The sequence below is a fragment of the Solea senegalensis genome, linkage group LG9, assembly GCF_019176455.1.
Source record: "Solea senegalensis isolate Sse05_10M linkage group LG9, IFAPA_SoseM_1, whole genome shotgun sequence".
NCBI lineage: Eukaryota > Metazoa > Chordata > Actinopteri > Pleuronectiformes > Soleidae > Solea > Solea senegalensis.
In genome coordinates this window covers 7,514,033-7,535,240 of record NC_058029.1, presented here as the reverse complement: position 1 = coordinate 7,535,240, position 21,208 = coordinate 7,514,033, and the positions used below count along the sequence as shown (strand labels likewise).

Sequence of the window (21,208 nt, the reverse complement as noted above, 5' to 3'; positions counted from 1 at the left end):
CCTCAAAAACACATTTGCATTGCCATTTATCATTGACTATTGCTTACACCCAGTGACATTGATGTCTCTGCACTGATTTCATCAACAAACAAATGGCTATGTTTTTGTGAACCATGGTGCAGGTCACAGCCATGTGTGTTGGCAGATGCTCTTTTAGTAATTTGCCCGGCACACATGCTGTGCACAAGGATACTGGATATTATCAGAGTTCAGAGCGAGAGTGAGAGAGAGAGAGAGAGATTGCACTCCACTTGGCTGTTACACTTAGAACCTGTGCATATTATTTGGATACGATTCCAGCATTGGTAACAACTGCCTACACTGCAAAGCAGCCTCAACAATGAAAAGAGCTCAGCACCGATAGCCTCCATCCCAAAGTGTTAGTATCTAACAACCTTGGATTGACACTGAACAATTAAATATTTTCTCATGATCCTGCACACTCCACTTTGAAAAGTGCTGTTTTCTTGGTCTCTGTGAAACCTATTACTGCTGCAGATGTACTATATATTCATTTGCTTCAATTAATCAATGTGAGGGAATGTATGTATGAATAGAAGGGGGCCCACTGAGACTGCCAAGTGTGCCTTTTTTGTGCTCCACCCTTGTTCACACACATTTGATTTCTTACTTAGAAACTGAAGATACTTTCTCTCATTCCCTAAACTAATTACTTTGAACTCGTTTTGTGGCAGAGGAAGAACTTTTTTTATTCCCAGTATACCATGAGTATATACGTTAAAGTCAGAGTTAATTGTAGAAAAGCACAGTGGTGTTTCAAGGAATGGGCTTTCTTTTATTTTAGCGCAAGTGATTTAAAGCCAGAAGAAGTATGATGCACAGCAAAGAAAATTTCCACTGCTGTGACTGGCCCACATTTACATCTGCAGGTTTATTCATAGTGAGGGAGCCGCAGTGTGCATGTTCGGCCTCTATCCTCAGCAGCTATTAGAACCTTTGACTGCAGGCCTGCTTTAATCCTCCTCTAACGTCTTCCACCCATTTAAATGAACATAAATAAGCCAGCTGATGTGGCAAGGATCACATTAACCTTGACCCCAGGAGTGTGCAGCTCAGTGACTCATCAACAGTCACTCCCATCATGCAACACTGTGTATTAGCCGTCTGGGGAAATCGCTTAAATGTCCATGTGGGTGATAATGATTGAACAGCCCTGTAAAAGGAACTTTACTTCCTTGTCGCCAGTGAGATCTCAAGAGAGATTTAGAAAGGAGAAGCTTGAGGGTCCATTCCCACGCATGGATATTTATCACAGGCGAACTGTGAACTGTTTTACGCTCAGGAGACTCCCGTAATAAACGCTTAGAGGAAATGAAAAATTCATGCAGAGTTAAATATGGATCCTGGAACAGTCACTGCACATTAAGCACCGTCAATACTGATCAGCGCTGACATCCGTGCAGAATGGAAGGAGAGACGTCTTTAGGAGTGAAAGGAAGAGTCAGGAGAGTTGCTCTGACAGGTGTTTATGATGAGCGAGTGTAGCAGTCAGATGTGCTGCTTTTATCGATGCAATCTAACTAACCGTAAAAACAGATTGCTGCTCCGGCAGCAGAGGCAGATTTTCTCCTCAGACAGCTTTAAAAAACATCAACCGTATGAGCTTGGACTCATGTCAGACACACTTTTACACGTATAAATTATAAACCAGATGAAATTCACACTACTCGTAAGGTGTGTGCTATGTTCGGAGATGCCTGCTTGTATTTGGACAAATTTGCAGTTTGTCAGACATGGTGGTCCATCCAATGACATCATGGAAATGATTTAGCATGTGGGATCCATCTATGTGTGAGTCTACCTGTCATTTCCAACAAGATGCCATGTAGTTTTTTGAATTTTTGAAAGTTTCAAGGAAGAGCCATGTGCCACTCCAAATTCAGAAAAATGCCCATTTATTCACCAACAAACAGCTCAATCTGATAAGCAGAGAGAATCACACAAGTACTGGCTCCAGATTGGAAAACATGTTGTGGTGTAGTGAAAGAAGTCCTCTTGGATTTACTGTCAGACCCCTGACACTGGAAGATCCATGTCACTTATCAAACAAACACTTTACATTGGCAATACAGAGGTATGTAACAAATATTTCATATAAGAGTATATAAGAGCAGAGTCAAATGATGCATCAGCATTTTGCAAATGCACAATGAATGAATAACATTGTACGTTGAAAATAGGCCACAACTGATAGTTTAAATGAAATTATGAAGTTGAACACATTTATTCAATAAGCATAATAACCTGTTATTACACAAACACATCTTTGCAACGAGTAAGCACATTTTCACTGATTGAAACTCAGAAAAAAGCCAGTAAATAAATCATCTGTTAATATTTAATCTAAAGTAATAAGCTGAAAGTAAAAAAAATAACCTCCAACCAAGGCATATTTCTTGCACATTGCGCCTCATCGATATTTTTGGTTGGTTGATGGTTTTTGTTTGTGTGAGGATAAATCAAAAAGAGGTGTTGAGTGACTGAGACTGGTCCCACAGGAAGAACAACAGCATTAGTCGTCTCAGCAGGTGTACTCCGAAACATGTTTTCACATGCGTTAATACTGGATTTACAAAAGGCTTCTTGCAGCTGTTTTAATTACGATTGGACCAAAGGTCAGATATTGTAGTGTAACACGGGCTGGGCCAACAGAACAACACTGGAAAATAATTTTGCATGATGTTGATTTTCAGTTTAATATTTTAATAGTAGAACTGCACTGGAGCAGCTCTGCACTATTCACCAAAAAAAACACAAAACACTAAGACTAATATTCAATTATCCAAGTACACAATTGCTTTATATTCTTATGACTTGCTGTATTTTTATCGGTGTGTCTTTTGAGTCCATGTGGGCTCAAATCACATCAGATCAAATCAATCAAAGTTATTGTTGTGTAGCCCGTCTGACTTAAAATGGAAATATTAGCACCTTATAAGGCCTCCTTAAGGACTTTTGTACTCACTACCAGTCAAACGTCTTTATATTACACCTGCCCCAAAGGTTTTCTCTGTGATGGAATGGATGAAATTACACTAGTCCAAGTACACCGTTTGAATTTCCAATAACCAATTACCCGGCGTCCGCGGACCTTCTGCAGCTTTTTGGTCAATTCAGCATACTGAATCAGCAGAGCTGCGGCTGTTGCCTGTCGGCGAAAGAGAAATCACTTTGATCTGCTGTCAGCTGAACAAATTGCAAAATAAGAAAGACAAAAGTGACAAAGCCAAACAAGCAACAGCTACGGAAACGGGAAGCTTTTCACATTTTTGTTCGCTTGCATCGGCGTTTGACTTTTGCAGAACACAGACTACTGCCACCTAAGCATCTGGATATGTATTGCAGCACAGATATGCAGCTAATGTAGGGTACATTCTGCAGACACTGGTCATAAAACAGAGGTGATGTGAGGTGACTCAGGAGTCTACTTCTTTCGGCTTCTCCCTTTAGGGGTCGCCAGAGACGATCATCTGACTCCATCTTGTCCTATCCCTTGTGTCCTCCTCTGTTACACCAACTGTCCCCTTGTCCTCCTTCACTTTTTCTGTGGTCTTCCTATCATGATCGCTGGAACTGGCAAGGGAGAACCCAAAAACACGACATCGAGGCAGGCAAGTTTGTGGAGGAAAAGGCAGTTTACTTCGTTCAACAGGCAGAATTAAAATCAGTCCAGGAAATCAGTCAAAAAACAGGCAAACAAAAGGGGCAGGCAGGAATCCAAAGTCCAAGAAAGGCAAACAGGGTCAGAACATGAAGGCAAAGTAGAAAATACTGGAGCGCTTGGCAGAAAAACAAACACAAGACAATCTGGCAGGGGTCGAATGAAAATGGGCTAGTACATATACACAGAGGGACTAATGAGCAAATGGACTGCAGGTGAGGAGGTGGGCGGGGAAAACCAGGTGCGGGAAATGAGTTAATTGCATTGCATGGAGGAAAGGCAGGATCTGAAGTGACAAGAGAGTTAGTGACAAAACATAGAAACAAATTAAAAAGTAAAGCAAAAGTTAGTGTAACTATGTTACACTTCCTCTTTTCCTCCTGCCTCAACATCCTTTGTCCAATATGGACATTTTTTGTATACAAACATTCCAAGCCTAGCGAGAATACGTGCGCAGTTTGGGGTCAGAAAACGTCACAACAACAGGTAAGTGAAGAGCATGTATGTCCACGGTCCTCCACCGAATAATTCTGAAAATGTTCTTTCATGGCCGGACCACGAACAATACCTAAAAAAATTAGTATTAGCCCACGGAAATAGTCTGCCTGACCCAGCTTCCATAAAAGATTGGGTAGGTGATATTAGCAAGTGGCTAATCCAGTGGCCAGCTATTCACTCTTACCTTTTAATAAACCAAGCCTGTACACACGAGAAAGTCTATGCGCAAGTCTTACAAGGAACGTTTTTAGCACACCATGTTTACTTGTCAACGTGCTAGCCGGCCGGCAGCTAACTACAAGCTAGCTACATCCAAGACCATAACTTAAGGCAGCATAGGTTTCACATACATACGTGCACTGACACACACATTTCTGTGAAATCCAGGCTTTTCATCGTAATCTAACAGAAAGAGTTGATAAATGATAACTTACATGAAATGAAGTGAGCACTACGAACGCGAGCCTCTTTGACTGCAGTAGCATCATCCCAGACTTCTCTTTTTAATGCTTGGAGCCACAGAACTTTTTTCACAGCCAACTGCGCTTCAAGTAGGCATCTTATGTGTTGGACTGTTCAAGTTAATGGTACAAGTGTGTTTTCTGACCCCAAACTGCGCACACACATTTCTGTGTTGTAGCTCTAGGAAGGGTCTATAGTTTTTATTCCTCCTCTGCACTTGGCCAAACCATCTCAACCTATAGGCTGTCTTATTGTATTTCCATGTTGTTCAACCAATCTGAGCTGTCCCTCAAATTATGTTGATTTCTGATCCTGTCCATCCTGGTCACTCCCAATAAAAACCTCAGCATCTTTAGCTCTGCCACGTCCAGCTCTGTCTCCTGTCTCTTAGACAGTGCCACAGTATATGCCCATCTCTTATGTTATAAGGGTGTTTTGCTCAAAGCTCAAAGTCACTGGACCTGAAAGATTGAGATCCTGATGCTGCTTGTTCCATGGATACCAAATCCAGATAATCCTTAAACCAGCTGTCAATTTTAAAACAATTAAATTTCCTCACCTTTCAATTAACATTTATTAACGCACATTTAACATGTTCATTAACAGATTTAGTACAGCTGTCCCTTCGATATCCATGCTGAGACAACATCACACCACTGGAGTGTAAATAATAGTGTGAATAGTGTCTCTCTGTCCTGCTAAAATACTGTGAACCGCAGCCCAGGAGTTACTTTGTCATACAATGGTTAATGTAGCACTGCAGTGTCTCACAGGTCAACACTTTGGGGATATCATCATCAATGTGCAACAGAGTGTTTGATTTAATGAACACTAGTGACTTGCTGCAGCCCGGTTTCCCACAGTGCAGTTCACTCATCTGGAAGCAGGAAGTAAACAAATAATGCCATGGGCCAAACAGCTGGGGATGGTGGACTGTGGGCAGAGACACAGGAGACTGCTGTGCTGCTTTACACTGATGTATCTGTTTGTAGATGGAAGGACTTGTTCTTGGCCAGTATTTAAAATAGCATCTGGTCCAGTCAGCATGAATTCGTTTTTCAAACTAATTAGTCATTAGCAAAATTACAAAATTGGAAGTCGTACTTTTTTGAATATATTATAGTAAATATACCGTAATGTACTTTTAAAGCAAATTTAGCCAGATTATGGACATTCTGTAATTACTGCTTTCAGCATTCGCCTCCCTCCTTTTTCCCTCAATCATGCATATGATGGTGAGGGGAGGAGGAATACATTTTTGTATTATTGCCACCAGAAAAGTAGTTCTTGATTGACCAAAGATTTATGGAACACAAAAGTTTGTCAAGATTTACTGCCAGACCCTTGAGACTGAAAGACCCATGTCATTGATCAAACCCTCTGCATCCCTTGGAGTTGACGGAATATAAAGCTATTAATCATCTATTTTGAAAACATTAAAGCAAAAATAAGGGAATTTGCCTCATTTTTCGTCGAGGAGACTGCAGCTTGACATTGGAGCTGGTGAATAGCTACCCTGAAAATTCCAACAGATTTTAATGTTTTATTCTTATTTTAGGTGTTGTTAACGGACATTATACTTTGTAGCTGTATTTATTTAGTATAAATAATGCAGGCCCCTGCAAGCTGACAAACCATGCCACCATCTGTGTTGGCAGGTTGTCTAGAGTATTTTAAAACGTTTCACCACCTTAAATGACACCGCCAAAAACTTTGTTGTTGACTTCAAAAAGGAAGGAAAATGCAGACTATATGGCAATTCCTGTTGAAGTATCTTTAGCGCGTAAAAATATTTGGTGGTTCAAAGAAACAGAAACAAAACTGGACTGAAACATTTTCATTCAACACCTTTATTTAACAAGTTGTAACTAAAAAAGGACATCCAAGAACTACACATCTGTATGATTGTACTCATATACTGACCATGATTATTTTTAAAATCAAATTTTAGCATATTTAATCATGTTGCATTTCAAGAGTGACTGAGAAGAGTGACCGGGCCATAATATTCAAAGCTAGGCTTAGTCATCTATTTCTCATCTTCTTTCTTGTTTTATATGGTATTTGTATATGGTATATGGTATTTATATGGTATTTGTATACACAATACTGTGAGATGCATGCATGACCAATCATCTAATTTGTAAGTAAACAACCTGCCTACTTCCACACACCCTGCCTGTGCTCTTGTAATTACTGCTTATAGATCAGTGGCTGTTTTGAACCAGTTTTACTGGGCTGGGGTATCAGACACATTCAACCCCAAGAAAACACAAAAATCCAAGAGTAGAACGCCCTGTGTACATTGTTTTGAAACTTTTTGGTCAAGGATAAGAAAAACATCATGTTACATGCTTAGTCTGTTTACCTATCCACAATATTCTTGCAGTGCTACCTCTTCTTTCACAATTGCAGTGTCAGTTATGACATGTAAACATATTATGTTCTGTTGAGTCCATCAAACATCAGGAAATAAATGCTGTTGTTTTAGTCAGACAGCAGACAGTGTCAAATTGAGGAAGCAGTATGCAAAACATTCATTAAACTGATGCACATGCACTGTATTGTAACAAACTAGAGAAGGAGAAAATGTTCATTTATCAAGCGCACACAAAGCATGGGGTATTTTGTGAAATAACATTAATTTCAAATAAAAAAGCTTGCGTCAAGGGAAAAAAAATGCACAGGGCACAAAATCCATCCGACATAAGTGTCTAGCTCGGCTGATATCTTTGACATTTACATATTTTTCATCTCCAACACAAAAGTGATTGATCAGCCACTGAGGGGAGAAATATGTGTTGGATGTCACGATGGAAGCTTATCTGTCAAAATTAAGATGTTCTTGCTTCAGTTGAAGTCTCCATCAATTTATCCAGCAAAGGTTGACTTCACACATATCCTAAACACAACGGTGAGCAGCATATGGAGAAAGAGTGGGATCAATAGTGAACACAGAATCAATGTCATCCATGATGAATGATGAATGTCAGGTAATGGGCAGTATTGACCTCATTTCTATGTTTTGTTTTGTTTGTAATACCATTCGTATTGTCAGATCAAAGTCTGATACTGAGGTAATGGAGGCTATTGTGGGTAATGCCAGAAGGACAAAAGGACATACGAAAAAAGATTTGGAAGGAAGAAATGAAAAGACTGTGTTAGGGATACAGCATTGTCTGAGAAGGCTGAGGAGAAACGGATTTCATTAAAAATAAACTCGGAACTAAAATATACAGTAGCCCTGCAGCTTTCTTATCCTTGCTCTAATTCTGAGCAACACTGCGACAGGCATTAAGAACTTGTTACCTCAGCTTCAGAGAAGAGATGTACAGTTTATTTTGGAATTTGTTTTGTTGAAATGCATTGCCCTCATGGGAGCAGCTGGGCTAATTCTTCTTAAAAGCAATGACTCATCAGGGAAAATGGAACAAAAAAAAACAACGTTCTTTTCTCTTTGTGAATTTTCCCCGCAGGTCTGATTCGACTGCAAGAACTTATAAAGGCTCCATCCCGGTACAACATCCGGCTAAAGATCCGACAGCTGCCTGCAGAGACCAAGGATGCCAAGCCGCTTTTAAAGGAGATGAAGAGGGGGAAGGAGTTCCACATTATCTTTGACTGTGGCCACGAAATGGCAGCTGGGATCCTAAAGCAGGTGTGTGTGTTTGAGAGCTCTATAAACCCATGATTTATTACAGCCTAGAACACAGAGTAGTCACGATGGTCTGAGCAGACAGGTTTTCAGATGATGTTGATGAGGTGCATGCATTAAATATGTAAATGTGAACAACTGCGAGCTTGTAGTTATCTACATAACCTTGCTTTAATTGACACATGATCCTAGTAACCTTACATGTCTGCCACTGACTATGTAGGGTTTTTAGCTGTTATACTCGACTTGATACTTGAATGTGGCTTTGGTGACGTGGTTCTGTCTGAACCCAACTCGAGCATGATACACTAAAACACACCTACATCCAAACTGAACTCAAACATCATCCCGTCCCTTTGTGCTCTGCCTCTTATACAGCACATGTGCTGTTCTTCCTTGATATTTTTTTGAGAGTACATGTATGATCTTCTGGTTAGGGCAGTGTTTTTATCCAACCCTGGTCCCCAGGGAACACTGCCCTGCATGTTTTAGATGTGGCCCTGCTCCAACACACCTGATTCAGATGAACAGTTCGTTATCAGGCTTCTGCAGAGCTTGGTGACGACCTGACCATTTGAATCAGGTGTGTTGGAGCAGTGTTCCCTGAGGACAACCTGTCCTCCAACTGAAACGTAACTATGGGTCGTTTTTTTCCAACCCCTGAATACGACCTAAAACGTAATGTTTTTACTACACTGGTGCAATATTTTTCAACATGAATAAGCACAGGTGTTACTGAGGTTATTGTTAGGGCAAAAAAGACAGGGTTAGGCAGTAAAAAGGTGGTATAGCAGTGCTCTCGTCGCTGAGCGGACTACCAGTGGCGACCTCAGCGAAGCTACTAGATACCACTTCCAAGGTACCAGGATGCTGTGATGTATACAACTGCTAGGGGCGCTGGTTTTGAAATCGTAGACATAGGTCGTAATTCCTGCATACGACCTATATGTACGTTTCATTGGAGGACAGGTTCCTGAGGACCAGGGTTGGGAAACATTGGGTTAGGGGACAACCAGACTGTCCTCCAATAAAACGTACGTATAGGTCGTATGCAGGAATTACGACCTATATTTACGTTTTCAAAACATGCGCCCCTAGCGGTTATATATATGTAACAGCAACCACTTCCGCCTTAGACGCTGTATCTAGTGGCTTTGCCGCTGTCGGCACCGGCAGTCGGCTCAATAGCGAGAGCGCTATTCATTTTTACTACCTAACCCTGTCTTTTTTGCCCTAACTCTACCCTCAGTAACATCTGTGCATATCCGAGTTGGAAAAAACTACCTTTACGTCGCATTCAGGGGTTTGAAAAAAACGACCCACAGGCATGTTTTCAGAAAACGACCTATATGTACGTTTCAGTTGGAGGACAGGTTGGGGACAACCTACCCTACTCTACCTACTGAGCCCCATCCACACCAGACACTGAGCTGCACAATGAATTTATGGACAGTGATCAATAAATTATCAAATGTTCTAGTTTCTGTCAGGAGCCTGGCAACAGTATTTTAAATAAATTGCAGTTGTCAAAGAGCTTCTTTTAAAATTCCTGTCAACACATCAAAGCAAAAATGAAATCCCCTGGAAATAAAAAGGGTTAGTTTACTACTCGTTCTTCTTTGGTTGATATTCATCTCTTTCCTGCAAGATTTTTAGATGAAGTGTCCTATGTGATAATGCCTGTGTCTGTGACAGGGCTATTAGTTATGGGTAACAATGAGTTGAAATGAGAGATTGCTTTCTGGCAGTCTTTCTTTGCACCAGAAACAATTGTCATCTCACGTCTGTGTCGCTGGGAGAAAAGTTTGCTTCATCCAGACACTGAGTTGTTTGATGCAGTCACACAATGATCTCTGGAACTATTTTCCTATCTAACATTGCTTTATTGCTGTAATAAATGTAAGGATACACACAAATTATTCGAAAGAGCAACATCAAACACGGTGACATTTGAAATAGTACTGCCCATGTAGTAATAATATCGGTTCTTTATTGTGGGTTAGCTCTTTCACAGGATGACTCAGTTCAGACGACATATTGAGTGTTGAGTTCTGTGGCCAATCGCCACTAAATGTGATTGCGTTATCACAACATGTGATAACGCAATCACATTTAGTGGCGATTGGATTACTGGAGTGATTACACATTCTCAACATATATTCAAAGGATAAAAGCTTTCCAATTCTTGTAAATTAATCTGCAGTGTGTACCATTTATGCTATTCTAAATAAACAGCATATTTGTTTTATTCATGCTTCTGATAAAATGTAATATTTTTGTGTAGCAGTCAACAAGTGGCTAGTCTTAACTTTATTAATGAGAGGTGTCTCACATGCACTAACACGCGCAGGCCACTGACAACACACACACTCACAATTACGTCTAAATCACTCCTCAATCATCCCATTATCTCAAGGCAACAAACACGTTTTTGTGTTACCATGTCTTAATTATGTAATTTAGTTGAATAAGGAATGCCGTGGTCATAATGTGTTCCTGTCAGTTTCACTTTACTCTCCTCTAATATACCTCCCTTTCCATGTGACAGAATCATTTTTGGACAAGGCCATGAAATTCAGAAGCTCGTCATTCTTTGATAAGGGCACATTTACATGCATTAAAATAACAGGGAGTCAGTACTTTGAGGAACAGAGTGAATGTGTGATTGACTTGATGGTGTTTTTTCAAACTAGCCTCGGCAATTATCAGTAAAGCTACTATTTTGTAGAATTTTCCTCTTGATAAAATAAATCAACGCTCAAAGGTTCACTACTTTAAACATAATGGTCTTACTTTATAGTAATTGTCTATACTACACTATCTTCCATAGTGCTTTTCTGCGTTTCCCTTTCACAATTCCATACCCATTCACACAAAAAATGAGAATCATTGACCCATTACACGTTAGATTGTTTCCAGTGGTATTTTAAATTGCAGTGAAAACATGACCTTCAGACTGAACTCGACCTGCCATTTTCTCAGTTCTATAGACAATGTCTTCATCATGCAAGCAAAGATTTATTTTATTTTATTTTTTTTTTGTAAATGATGATATTTCGCACTGGGTAATTTAATTAGCAAGCCTTCCTATTTCACCTGCTTGTCGTATTTATCAAATATTAAAGTGACATACTGTCACTCTCCCAGGGTTTTTAATCAGTGCCCAAATGGTAGCTTGCCGTGGAGGGTCAATGAGTCCTTTCATTATTCATGTCAGAGAGAATCCCTTCTAATGGGAGGTAATGAAAAACTTAACTGTCTTGCCCAGATATTCTCCTGATGTGACACACCAATAAGTCAGACTTCCTCTGCTTTTCAACAGCTGTCATCAAAGCTTTATCCATACAAATAGTGAAGAGACAACAAAGGGGACAATAATAGCATCCAGTGAGAAGATTGATATTGATTTGACTTCTGTTTCTCTACAGGCATTATTTCAACATCTGTTATACAAATACCAGCAGGGGAAAACTGCACTGGTAGCAACTGCAATGGAATAATTTTGGTGTTTATACTTGCAGTGATCAAAGGTTAAAAATTCAATACAAATCAGTATGTATCGAAAGGCATATTTGTTTGAAACTTGGATCCAATTCATGCTTTACCACTCAAATACCAGTTGTGTGCAACCATAAATATCAGCAAGTGCCATGTTGATGAATAGGTATTTCTTCTGCCGAGGAGTTTTTCAGGGGTGTTGTCTTTCTGACAACAGTTACCAGGATAACTCCTGAGCCGGTTCCATCAAAGATTGATAGATACTAGCACTCTGCATATGCCTATCTATGAATGGGCACAATTGGTGTAGGTCTGGGTAATGATACAGGTTTAGTAATGGCTCTTGGAGCACTGCCAAATGTCAACACCAGACATCACAACTGAATGGTGTGTGTTTTCTTTTTTTCCAAAAATGGGAACCTCAGAAACCACTCTCATGTGTAATCACAAGTTCCAGGAAATGGTACGACTTCAGCCGCCATTGGTCTTGCTGGTCCTCAGATGAAAGGCTGTAGAATCTTTGAAGGCTTTTCCACCTGATGCCAGTTATTAACACATCCTGCCTATTTAATTGTCCTCTGCACCCCATCCTAATCTGTGATTCATATTGTTTTAGTCTGGGCATGGCAGGCAGCCACGACAACACTATATTGCTGAAATGGATTGGTATGTCTCTAGCTCTCATGCACACAGAGTGAATCATAATAGAATAATAGCGAGGAAGGTGATTGTACTTTAGAAACTAATCTCAAAGATGTATTTTTAGAAAATGCATTACCCTGAAAACGGTGTGAAGGAGTGCATGTTCTTTTTCAGCAAACTTATTTGACTTGCTTAGGAAGATGAGCCACAATTTCAGGCAGATGACAAAAGTCTGACTCAGTCTGGGCTCCAACAAGGCAGAACCCAGATATTCATGTGAAATTAAATTCACTTCATCAACATAAAATAGAAAAATGGAGCTGCAGCAGCAGAACGCAGTTCCTTTATTTATTAAGATTCTCTTCTCTGCCAGGGTTTAGTTCTGATGTTCATATTGAGACTATTTAAACATATACAGTCCTTTTCATTTTGTGCCCATATATGGATCCATATCTTATGGCAATGTTGATGTTGCAATGGTATTATTTCTACTTTGTTCTACAATATCATTTTGATTTTGAATGTGAGCTACTTGTATTTTGCATGCACTTTTCGACAGGCAGTGCTAATGGGCCTCTTAGTTGTTTGGGACATACTGTAGGTCTGACTGTAGTTTTACAGCCATGCAAAGCAGATACAAAAGTGTAACGTGACAAATTGATACAGCTCTTTCTGTGTTAACTTTTACATGTCTCTCCATATCCTAATCACTGTCTCTTTCTGTCACTTTTGTTCTTAGGCTCTTGCCATGGGAATGATGACAGAGTACTATCACTACATCTTCACCACACTGGTAAGTAGAAAAAGAGGCCACTGTCATTTTGTTATTAGGTTTCACTCAAATTCCCATATCTTGCCCATATTGTGTGGCCAAAAATGGAATACCACTTCTCTTCAATCTTAATTTTCTGAGTTGTCAGTGTTATATTTATTTCTTTGGGTCATTTCTTATGTCTCCTTCAATGTGTTTTTCCACAGGAATAAAATAATAGCACAATCCTTCAAAACATCAAAACAACTTGTTTATATTTTGCTGTCTCATCCTCCTCTTTTTAATCTCCCTTCCTACTATTTTTGTGCCCTATTTTCTAATTCATCCTCTTTTGCCCTTGTTCAGACTGTCTTCCTCCTCCTGTCATCTTCTTCACATTAAGTCCTCTGTGCTGATGTTTTAAGAGGTGGATATCTTTTACGTCGTCAAATTTCTTCCACTTTGTAGTGGCCAACTCTGGTCCTGGTTACATACTTACATCCACAAGCTATGGTTACTTATCCATGAAGGTCATGAAGGCACATGAGCCAATCTCTAATGACATTTGTCAAGAGATTAGAGAGTAGTTAGTCACTTACAATATGGAGACAAACCACCACTAACATTCAGTCAGTCATGTGTATAAAGATATTAGACTTGCCAGTCATCCTAACCAATGCTTTTGAACAGTAGGGGAAACACACAAAGGCATGTTGAGAACATGCACACCCCACCAGACCAGCAGGTTCAAACCCTGCCTGTCACTACAAAGATTTTTATTTAATATACTACGACTGTTAAAACAAGGGAGTGCTTTGCCCTTATATCATTTTTTGCTGTTTCCAGCTCTCCACGTCAGTCATGCGACCATTGCTTTGCAGATTGTGGAGCTCCAAGTCTCTCAAGCGCTGAATCAGCAACTTTCACTGGAATAAGAGATTGCCCTCTTGGGATTTGGTTTCAAGGTTTCAAAGTACATCAGTAGTTATTTTTTCCTTCACTATCATTATCTGTCTCCTCCTCCTCCTCATTTTCCTATGCATTTGTATCGCTCTACCTTCATCCCTTCTTGGTGGTAATGGTTTTTTGGTCGGCTGACCACATGGCATAATCCCAAAATAAATCGGTATTTATTTGGTGAGATGAGAGATGAAACTGTTACTATTTTTTTCTTTATCTTAATGTGAAATGTTTGGGTGTCACTGTCTGAACAATAAGTGCAAAGAAATCCATGTAAACACTGCTGAGCTCAGTGTAGGGCTGGGCGATATGGAAAAAAACTCATAACTCAATATTTTTTGTTCGATTGGCGATATGCGATATTATATCGATATTTTGAACAAAACGGGTTCAGTATGCACTTTTAACTAATCACCATCAACCATTTATTTAGGTTTAGTTTAGTTTTTTTGCTCAACAAAGCACAGCTGTGCATATAACAGATATACAATAGTGTTGCCTGTTTGAAACATGTAAAGTATAATAAAATAACATGTATAGTAATAACCTACACTTCTAAGTATTAGAAGTAAAAGTTTTTAAACAAAGTGAGCAATTACAATTTTGAATATGACATTTATTGTGGCTTCTTAACAATAAAAGCATAATAACAGGTACAGGCGAACAACTTAAAACAACATTAAAATTAACCTTCTGTCATGAACGTGACAAATTCCCTGTGTCTGCTTGTATTTGTCAAACTTTTTGGAATCTTTGGAGTCTGTGGAGCTTCAAGACGCCACACTGTGTTTTAATTCAGACGAAATCTGCTGTATATCTGCATGAGCTCGCTAGCTAACCGGTTAGCCGCTCAGCTCTCAGTTGAGAGCTGAAACCCAGCGTCCGGCGTGTACAACAGAAACCCAGAGCCAGGCGACCAAACACGCAGAGACAAGAGCCTCGGTGTCGGACACGGTAAACAACCAGCCGCTATTTGTTGTTGTTTTAACTCCACTTGGAGCCGAAATCTGCGGCTAACAGCTAAGCTAACTAGCGACAACAACCAGGCATTACGTCACCAGCTCAACTTTTATTTTGTAGTAACGAGTAACGAAGATGGTTAAGGGAAATGTATCGGAGTAAAAATACGCCACCAACTGCTCACTCTCCACCGTGTCCGCCAGTTTTCGTTCGAAAGTCTGTTGTGACGCGTTGCGTGGGTGGGAGAACATGTAAGGTGCGTGATTGAGCAGCTGACCTAAGCGTGTAGGCTCAGAGAGAAGCGGTCGACCTCATTAAATAGCGTTCGCAAGGCAACATAAAAATAATATATAATACACCGGTATGGCGATATTGTCTCAACTACATATCTCTTTCAAAAGTATACCAACTGTTACTACTGGTATATCACCCAGCCCTAGCTCAGTGACTGGTGAATTTGCTGTCAGTCCGTGTTCCAGGTCAAAGATTTCTCTCAATTCAAACTCATAAGAGGCTGCTTATGTTGTTCTGTCTCTTTCTATCTGTTCTTTACTAATGTCAAAGCTAGTATGAAGATACTATTCTGCAGGTTCTCAACTCAGTGCTTTTCATCACAATGATTAAAAGGGGTTCATTTTAACTCTGAAATGAGACATTTAAATGAAGACATTTGCTCCCTGCAGCCATTTGAGCACAGCACAATCCATGTGATATAATTAAAAATCCCTTTGATATTTTTAGGACGATGAAAAGTGAAATGCAAACACAGGTAAGACACAGAAGGTAAGAGCAGGCAAAGGGGTGTTTGTCACTTCTCACTGTTGTGTTTGGCAGACAGAGTCCAGTGCTGACAGCCTAATTCTCCTAGAGTGAACATCCCAGACATACTGAGGCCACATATGGCAACCCATTTCCTGCCAGATTTCTCTTTACTGTTCGCCTAGTGTATCTGTGTTATGGCTTTTCTGTTGCAGTATGGAAGGTGACCCAGTGTGTCAGTCCTGGCTGTTGCAGTTTTACCGTGATCACCCTGGTGTTGACCTGTCAATTAGTCCAAAATCATGTTTTAGGGCCAGAGAAGTACAGAAGGACACAGAAACAAAAAATGTAATTAATTTTATCCCTAACCCTAACCCAAGGATATTCATTACTTCCTTGATTTGCAAGGGTCAACATATTCACACTTGGTGCTTTGTCTGTTTTTCCTCAATAATTCTAATCTGTCTATCCTCTACTGTCCTAAAGTGTGCGCTTTCCCTGTAGGATCTGTTTGCACTTGATGTGGAGCCTTACCGATACAGTGGTGTGAACATGACAGGATTCCGGATCCTCAACACGGAGAACAGCCAGGTGGCCTCCATCATTGAGAAATGGTCCATGGAGCGACTGCAAGCTCCACCAAAACCTGACTCTGGTCTACTGGACGGCTTCATGACCGTGAGTCTCTTAAATGAATATGTTAAAGTTGATCTGCAGCTACTAATGTGTTATACATGCGTACAACAGCAAGTGGTGCTCATTCTCTTAGTTCTGGTGTACTTTCTGTTGACACCCAACTTATCAAAAATTAACCAAGTGAGAATGGAATTCCTATATTTACCCAGTGTGCTTTATGTGTTTATCCATTTTCATGAGTTTTCCCATGTCAGAATTCTTTTTTTTACTCAGAGTAATGGGAACTGTTGCTCGCAGCTTTTCAACAAGCACAATTTTCCTTTTGAACATCAAGCATGCTAGTGGAGCGGCTCTGTGATGGCTCACACACAGCTCCTTTTTATCAGTATATGATGTATTTATGCAGATGCAGTGTGAATCACTGACATGTGCAATTCCCTGAGAATGTTCATGAATAGCTGTATCAGTTGCAGTTGTTACTGACTTTCTCCTTTGATATGTCCCAGAAAGCCATGTTTGTTTCTGTCACTTTTTTTTGGAGAACATCTATTAAGGAGAATGAATGGCGTGGTGCTGCTGCTTATTAGAAAATACAGATCAAAAAGAAAAAAGGACATTGTGATGTTGTGAAGTGATCACACTGAACAGCAAGCACACAGTATCTGTAATGGTTTATGAATGATCCGCAAACATGTTCAATGTGACTGCAAATCATCAAGAGGTTTCATATAAACTAGACAATGAGGCTAGACACAGCTTGAAACTTGATTATATTTACTCCTAATATCTAGTAATATCTTAGTCACTCTGTCCAGCTGCTTTCTCATCATCGTCGTGTTACAGCAGGTCTCCATCCACAGGTGTCTTGAATAAAATGAGGAAACGAGGACTGCTTTGTGTTTACTGGACAAAGGCTGCTGGGAAGCTTTAATTCTGGTACTTTTGCCGGTTGGGAATGATCACATGTGGTTATTATTATTACTTCCGCCCACACAGTTGTTGACCATGTAACTACATATGTACTGTATTTGTGTTAAACATTGTCAAAACGTGTCCCTGGCCAACTGTGGCGCTGGTTTGGCTGACCGGATCACAATCTGTCCTCAATTAATCTTCTAGTTTTATGTGGTCAAGCTCTATCAACTTGCAATTAGGGCACACAAAACACTTTTTAATGAAGTTGTAAATGGAGCATTTTATATTCTGCCTATGAAACACTTAGTGGACATTGAAACCATTACAGGAATGTGATGCAGCAGTGGTGCACCCTGATTGAATTGAGTTGACATAAGGAAGAAAGGTGCATATAGAAATGGAGCAGTTGCATATTATTTAGTGCTTTATATGTGCAGTTGGAAGTTTGAATGCCTTTAAAACTCTTTAAGACAGTAATATGCATTTTTGGCACATTTTGGGCACTCTCAAAGCTGACCAACTTGACAACCTGACAAAAAACATAACTCTTGAAGCCATTCTCATTTACTGTGTACGTTATAAAGCATTGTTCTTGACATGATAGACTTGTTCAGCTGAATGTGCAGTGACTTCTCTCACTGCAATTTCCCAGTCATCTGAGAAAGTCAAATAGAAAACCTTGGTGCCCCGAGCAGTGAGCCCCTGGGTATGTTAAGAAGAGTCTCTTTTACTGTGATCTGAAACATTTCTGATCAGAGCACACTGCCTGCTACTCCACGCAGCTTTCATACCAATCTCTTATCTAGGAGCTCTGCCAAAAAAAATCAACCCACCAGAGACTGAATGAGAAGTAAAAAAGAGAGTCGTGGAGGAGGGAAGAGATATGAGATGAGGGGGATGAATGAAGATGAGAAGAAGAAAGACGGAGAGTGGGTGAAGGAGAGGCAGAAGTGTAATCTGTCGTCGTGTTTCATTTCCAGAAATGGTGAGGTATTTAATTTTGTAGCTGCTTAGTCTGAATCCAGTTGTGCAGCATCAGTGGCGGCAGCAGTTGCAAAATGTTGGCTGCTGATTGAAAGCAGGGGCTTACCTTTGGGAAATCACAGAATCCTTTCTTTTATTCTTTTTTCTGAAAATGGAAAGTTATTGCTGAGTCATGTTTCTGGATTCATATCAGTGAGTGGGTGTTATTCATTGTAAACCCCTTTTGTTGGGATTTGTGGCTGAATCAATACTGTTTCCCACTTGAGACCTGAAATGGACTGTGTGTAATGACTGGACCTTTTCTAAACACAACCTCCCCCAGCGGCTGCCTTTATAGAAACTGGCTCCCAGCTCAGGTTGCAAAATGGAGTCCAATAGTTGATGTCTTATATACGTCTATGAAGATGATAAGGATGCAAATTAATATCATCATCTGACTCTTTGATTTCGGGCTGTGCTGGAGAGACTCATCAGACAAGGTGGTTATTTTTGGATCAGTGACAGGCAAAGATTTATGTGGGCTGAGTGTGCTGTGACCCTGCTCATCAGTGAATTAATGGCATATGAGTCTTAAGGTGGGGACTGATTAATTAGACAAATGGCAATCAGTCAGCAGCTAATGCATATTGACATGGTGAAAGGTTCCATAAACCTTTGATGAACGGCTTCATTTGTGCGCTGTATTTACGGTTGTATGTGGTTAAGTGGTGAACTGCTGATGTGCTGTAACTTATGGACCTGCAGATCATGACAGATTGCACTGAGTGAGCAGTCCAAAGACTTCACCTCCTTGCACTGTTTATCCATTAAGCGCCATTGTTTTACATGCAGTAGTTGTACCTGTACTGTGGTGGCAACCTTTATTTATAAAGTGACAGCTAGTGCTCAGAGAGCACATACCTCTGCCAATGCAACAAGTCAGTATTGTTTTTCATAATCATATTTTCATTATCTCTTGAGAAATTCACAAAAAACTAAACTTTCCCAAAACTCAATGAGTTCCTTGCTCGTACTGCACCCTCCCACCATAGTCTAATAATATGATTCTTAGAGTTTTGTGTCTTCCTGCTTAACCCTTTCACATCAAGTGTATCGCAGAAGACACATTTGCGTAAGCCCACTTTGAATTACCGTAATTACGCAATGGTTTGTAGTTATTACGATTATTTCACTCGTGTTGTTGCCGGAAGCCATTGAGACAAGATTTCAAATTCAAAATGTTATTTTAAATGGTCGTAAGTTTGACTCCACCCCTGGCTGATTGTACTCAATTACATTGTAAGTCGCTTTGAATAAAAGTGTCTGCTAAATGACATGTAATGTTCAAATTTAACATGCAAAATCTGGTGTTCATGTACACCTATAGACTAAAACATTTTGTTTTTCTCCATTTTAAATTGTTAATACACTATTTTAACATGCAGTATATTGTAAATAACTGCCAAATATTGAAAGTCTGGAAAAATGGGCAAAAGCACCTACTTACAGGACATTTTCTGGCCCTTTTATGGTTAAAATGAACAAAAAAAGTCCAGACGGACATTTTGAAGCGTAGGTGTTAAAAGGGTTAAAGGTGGAAAAATAATTTACTTAGCCAAAACTCCTCTAGAACTCTAAAAACAAATGTTTGACCTGCAAAATCAGTGTATTTGTCCAAGGGCTTGTTCACAGCAGCTGGATTTAAGACCAAAAAAAACATTATCGATAACACTGCTGCAGTCAGTGGGTTTATCTTGTGGTGGCTTTGCACCAGGATCAGAATCTGATTTATTGCCAAGTAGCGTTTAACAAACAAGGAATTTGCGTTGGTCTTTTGTGGAGACAGAAAACCAAACAAACAAACACAAGAAAAAAAACTAACAATACAGTAAATAGGCAAAGGATATATAAGAATTAGCAGTATTGCAGTTGTGCAGGTCCGCGGTGCAAACGGGCTGTGAGATAATGAATGATAGCAAACGAGTTGTCAGTTCAGCTACAGTGGACCTTTTGTGCTGTTCTGTCCTGACACTGCTGACTTTGATTTTGTTCCTGCTTTGCCTTGTTTATTTAACACTATTCTGCTGTTGTATAAATTACTCGTCTCCTTTGAGTGCAGTATTGACTGTGGTCTGTGTCTGAAATCACTCCCACTTTCACTAATTTACTAATCCCTATATCAGAGGCTCTGGCATGTCCCTTTTCAGGAGCCAAGAACAGTTCAGTCAACAACGACAGAGGAAGCAACACATTTTCTTTTTTAAAACAGGATACTTGAAGAATATACAGGATACAGTGACATATAGGTCTGTGTATGTAGCCTGTGAATCATGGTGACTTTGTGACATCCCTGACATCTGTGAAATACAGTTAGCAGGAAGTATTGTTGTACTTCTGAAACGCCAAAGTTTTTCACCACAAAACTCAAAACATCCACAGTGGATTTGGACAAAAACGCAATACAAAGGAACTGTGTGATCAATTATTTACTGAATTGATTAATAATATTTCAAAATGTGTCTAGATCACATGACATGCATCATCAAAGTGGCTGTCATTATTACATCATTTAACAAATTATAGATACATAAATTATAATAATAATCATGTATTAATCAATTGACTTGAGGCAATCAACGTAAAAATCTCAACAAGGGCTGTCAAATCTTAAACCCCCAAATCACTAATATAAACAAAAAAGAAGGTTAGTTAATACTAATACGTTGTATTTCCTATATTTGAACATTGTCATAGTCCGTATGACGTCTTGTCTCGATTCATCGTCTCTCACCTTGTTTTTCTCCAAAGCTGAAAACTCTGCATCCTC

At 39.8% G+C, this 21,208-nt stretch overlaps 1 protein-coding gene across 2 annotated transcripts in view; it reads left to right on the top strand.

The window, feature by feature from the left end:
• Positions 1-21,208, top strand: part of grik2 (glutamate receptor, ionotropic, kainate 2) — a 186,774-nt gene that overhangs the window by 72,025 nt on the left and 93,541 nt on the right. For both annotated transcript variants that reach the window (XM_044033726.1, XM_044033727.1), the window contains exons 5-7: positions 8,119-8,300; positions 13,177-13,230; positions 16,372-16,545. In XM_044033726.1, coding sequence (XP_043889661.1) covers positions 8,119-8,300; positions 13,177-13,230; positions 16,372-16,545 — 410 coding nt within the window. The remainder of the gene's footprint in view (positions 1-8,118; positions 8,301-13,176; positions 13,231-16,371; positions 16,546-21,208) is intronic.